The sequence below is a fragment of the Scyliorhinus torazame genome, chromosome 11 (assembly GCF_047496885.1).
Source record: "Scyliorhinus torazame isolate Kashiwa2021f chromosome 11, sScyTor2.1, whole genome shotgun sequence".
NCBI lineage: Eukaryota > Metazoa > Chordata > Chondrichthyes > Carcharhiniformes > Scyliorhinidae > Scyliorhinus > Scyliorhinus torazame.
Genome location: NC_092717.1, coordinates 45,906,461 through 45,910,660, shown reverse-complemented (window position 1 = coordinate 45,910,660; position 4,200 = coordinate 45,906,461). Strand labels below are relative to the sequence as shown.

The 4,200-nt window shown below is 45.2% G+C and overlaps 1 protein-coding gene across 1 annotated transcript in view; it reads left to right on the top strand.

Moving 5' to 3' along the window:
• The first annotated feature begins 3,795 nt into the window (after nucleotides 1-3,795).
• The window catches only part of zfpm2a (zinc finger protein, FOG family member 2a), a 1,126,129-nt gene continuing 1,125,724 nt past the window's right edge, over nucleotides 3,796-4,200 (top strand). Inside the window, exon 1 of the mRNA XM_072467215.1 lies at nucleotides 3,796-4,114. Within this exon, the coding sequence (XP_072323316.1) occupies nucleotides 4,075-4,114 (40 nt within the window). The 5' untranslated portion in view covers nucleotides 3,796-4,074. The remainder of the gene's footprint in view (nucleotides 4,115-4,200) is intronic.

Here is a 4,200-nt window from a genome sequence, read left to right as displayed (position 1 = left end):
GCCAGGGTCCCAGGTTCGATTCCCTGCTGTGTCACTGTCTGTGTGGAGTCTGCACGTTCTCTTCGTGTCTGCGTGGGTTTCCTCCGGGTGCTCCGGTTTCCTCCCACAGACCAAAGCCGTGCAGGTTAGGTGGATTGGCCATGCTAAATTGCCCTTAGTGTCCAAAAAGGTTTGGAGGAGTTATTTGGTAATGGGGATAGGGTGGAAGGGAGGGCTTAAGTGGGTCAGAGCAGACTCGATGGGCCGAATTTCCTCCTTCTGCACTGTAAGGTCTATGTTCTATGTAAGAGGGATAGAAGGTACTATAGCCAAATTTGCAGATGGCATTAAAATAGGTGGGATGCTAAGTTGCAATGAGGAAATGAGAAATTTACAAATGGCTATAGATAGGTTAGGTGAGTGGTCCAAAATTTGGCAGATGGAGTTTAATGTGGATAAGTATGAGGTTATCCATTTTGGTTGGAAAAATTTAAGGCAACTTATTATTTAAATGGAAAGAAACTTCAGAGTGCTTTGTGTATGAATCTCACAGGTACAGCAGTTAACAAGGAAGACAAATTGAATTTTGGGTAGAGTATAAAGGTGGGGAAGTGTTGCTGCAACTGTACAAGGCATTTGTGAGACCACAGCTGGAGTACTGTGCAACTTTGTATATATTTGGTCCACTTATTTGAGAAGGGATTTTAAAAAAATCAATTTGTTCATGTGATCCATAGCAGGCCAGCATTTATTGCCCATCTTTAATTGTCCTTGAGGGCGCAGTTATGAGTCAACCACATTGCTATGAGTCTCGAGTCACAAGTAGGCCAAACCAGGTAAGGATGACAGATTTCCTTCCCTAAAGGACATTAGTGAATTGAATGGGTTTTTACAACAATCATTCATGGTCATCATTAGATTTTTAGTTCCAGATTTTTACTGAAATTTGAATTTCACGATGTGCAGTGGTGGGATTTGAACCTGGGTCCCCAGAGCATTGCTCTGGGTCTCTGGTTTACTAGCCCAGTGACAATACCATTATGCCACCGGCTCTCCAGGAATCCAGCTGCATTACAGGCAGTTCAGAGGAGGTTCACCAGATTGTTCCAGAGTTTGTCTCAGGAAGAGAGATTGAGCAATTTAGGCCTATAATCTCGAGAATTTAGAAGAATGAGAGGAGATCTAATTGAGGTATACAAGATGATAATATTGACAAAGATGTAGAGTGGATACTTCATCTTGTGGGGCAATCTAGAATGTGAGGTCATAGTTTTAGGATGAGGGGTAGCAGATTTAAAACAGATGAGAAGAAATTATTTCTCTCAAAGGGTCATGAATCTGTGGAATTTATTACATCAGAGTATGGTGGATGCTGGGTCATGGTGCAAATTTAAGGAGGAGATAGACAGATTTTGAATTATTAATGGTTTTTTAAGAAAGGCAAGGGGAAACAATAAAGACTCTTATATGTACTATTTGCAAAGGGGCCTAATTGAATCTCACTGGGCCCCCTCTCTCTGTCGGTTGGCTCCTATGCATCCGACGACCTTTTATACAACATGGTTATCAGCTCTGTAATTAGTGGGGGAGCTCATACTCGAGTCACTCAGGGAAAACAATCAATCCCACCCTGCGTGACCCGTTTTACAGGGGTTGAAGGGTTATGGACAGTGGGCAGGAAAGTGGAGTTGAGGTCGAGGGGAGATCAGCTAATAATAATCTTTATTAGTGACACAAGTAGGCTTACATTAACACTGCAATGAATTTACTGTGAAAATCTCGTAGTCGCCACACTATGGCGCCTGTTCAGGTACACAGAGGGAGAATTCAGAATGTCCAATTCACCGAACAAGCACGTCTTTCGGGACTTGTGGGAGGAAACCGGAGCACCCAGAGGAAACCCATGCAGACACGGGAAGAACGTGCAAACTCCGCATAGAGTGACCGAAACCGGGTATCAAACCCGGGAATTGAATGGCGGAGCTGGCCGTGTGGCTAAATTGCCTAACCCTGCTCCTAGTTCTTATGGTGGTCATTGCCAGTACTCTGATAGGCCTGAGACGGAGGAGCATCACTGGAGTCTTGGGACGCAGCCTGGTGGGGTGTGTTCACTGGGGCCAGTGAGTGATCCCTGGGGAGTTGGGTGCGGGATGTTGGAAAAGGAAGGGGATGGCTTGTTGCAGGTCACTCATTTGCCCCCCGCTGATTCCTCTGTTGGGCACAAGGTGCCTGAAAAGTGAACCTAACCAGGCCACAGGCATGCCTGCCAGGGTTTACCTGGCTGTCTCTCTATGGCACGACCTCCACTGTCACTGGAATCCAACATCAATTGCACGCAAGTGGGAAGGCCACTTTTGACCCTTCCTGCTTGGACTTAACCTGGCAGTTGGGAAGGTGGTGGACCTGCCACCCTATGCCTTTCTGCCCCATTATATACCAGGATGCATTCCCTTTTCCCTAGCCCGACATACTCTTTCTCTGTGGCTAAATCTTCAGCCGGAGAGAGAACTTCATTTCCAATTTGAAAAATAGAAATAGAAATTTGGATACCTTTGCAAAATGAATTATTAAATTTGCCACAGAAAGTTAAGTAAATGCATAAATACTCTATTAACTGAACAATAATTATTAGTGACTACCAATTGACTTCTCTTGTCCAGAAATACCTCATTCCTTCAGTTGTCAATTGTTTTGGATTTTAAAAATGCCAATTTTTCTTTTGTGTTTTTTCTATTAAACCATTGTTTTCTCCCTTTATTTCTCCTTCTCGAATTCACCCGCCTGCTCAGTGGTTTCTGTTTATTTCCCAATTCTCTAATCTCATTGGTTAAGGAGATACACTGTTTGTCCTGTTTCATCAAGGTCTCAGATATGCAGCTGCCCTTGCTATGCGTTATCATCTCGCACTTCCAGCAACTTTGTGGGTAAAATTGTTTTAAAACTTAAAATGCGCAATAGTATGTTTAACAGGACGCTCCAGCAAAACCGACAGCAGAGCTGCATCCGAGGGACCCCACATTAAGCAGAAATAAATAGAAAAAAATGCTGATAGGATGAAATGAAGCAGCGTGGGGACAGACTTGTGTGGAGCATAACGACGAGTTGGTCCCAATGGCATGTTCCTGTGCTGTAATTTCTATGTAATTCGATGTTGACAGAGCCCAACCACTAAACGATTTAATTTCCCACTCTGCTTTTTGTTATTTACAGCACACCACCTAGTGCACTGGAAAATTAGTTACCGGTGGCAAAAATACAGTTTTCTGTAAATTTACTGCTAAATATCAGCTTTCCTCGCTAGTTTACTTTTTATTATCAGGCTTTTTACATCACGAGAACAAGTATTCCAAAATGTCTGTAAACTAATCGTGCTGACAAATAAAAGACTTCCCAAAAAAATATCCCTGGCAGTGCCAACTCTGTTAGCACCAAGAGTTAAAGATCATCTTGGTTTTCAAACTTTACCCTTGATGGCTATCCCCTGAATGAAAGCCGTTTTCAGATTTATATTGCAGGACCCTAGTAATACGTTAATTGTCGCTGTTAATCCGTTGTTATCACTGGTGTCCTGGGCCGAACCAGGTGCTGTGGGTCCCCTTTAAGAGTTACCAGGCAGGAGGCAGTTCCCCTCTCCCTGGCCGGGCTTTCTCTTTCTCCCTGGTCAATGTCTCCGACGCTGCGGCTGAGACCGAGGCTCAGCATCGCGCACATGGTTGTGGGAGAGCAGCACAAGGGGGGAGAGGAGTGGGAGAGGAGTGAGAGAGGGAGCAAGACGAGAGGAGGGGAGGGGCGCTGGGCCGCTGCCGGCGGGAGGGGACAGACAGTTTAACGAGTAAAGAGGAGAGCGAAGCGGCGACGGGCTGAGCGCAAGCGCTCTGAGGGAATGAGCCTCCAGCAGCAGCAACGAGTCAGCGAGTGAGTCAGAGCAGCGGACGCATCACCACGGCTACTTCTTCACTCTCTCTGCCTCCCTGAGCACTCTCAGTGTGCGCGCATTTGTCCCTCTCTCTACCTGAGCTGGCTTCCCCATCGATACACCTCTCCATGTAACAGCTATCGATCCTTCTAAATAGCAACAGCTGGCAGTAACTGACCATGTCTCGGCGAAAGCAGAGAAATCCCAGGCAAATCAAACGTGAGTCAAAACAATCCTGCTGATGGCACTGTCTTGCTAAAATGTCTTATTATTTCATTTTCATTTGAGTGAAAGTTTGAGTTTTA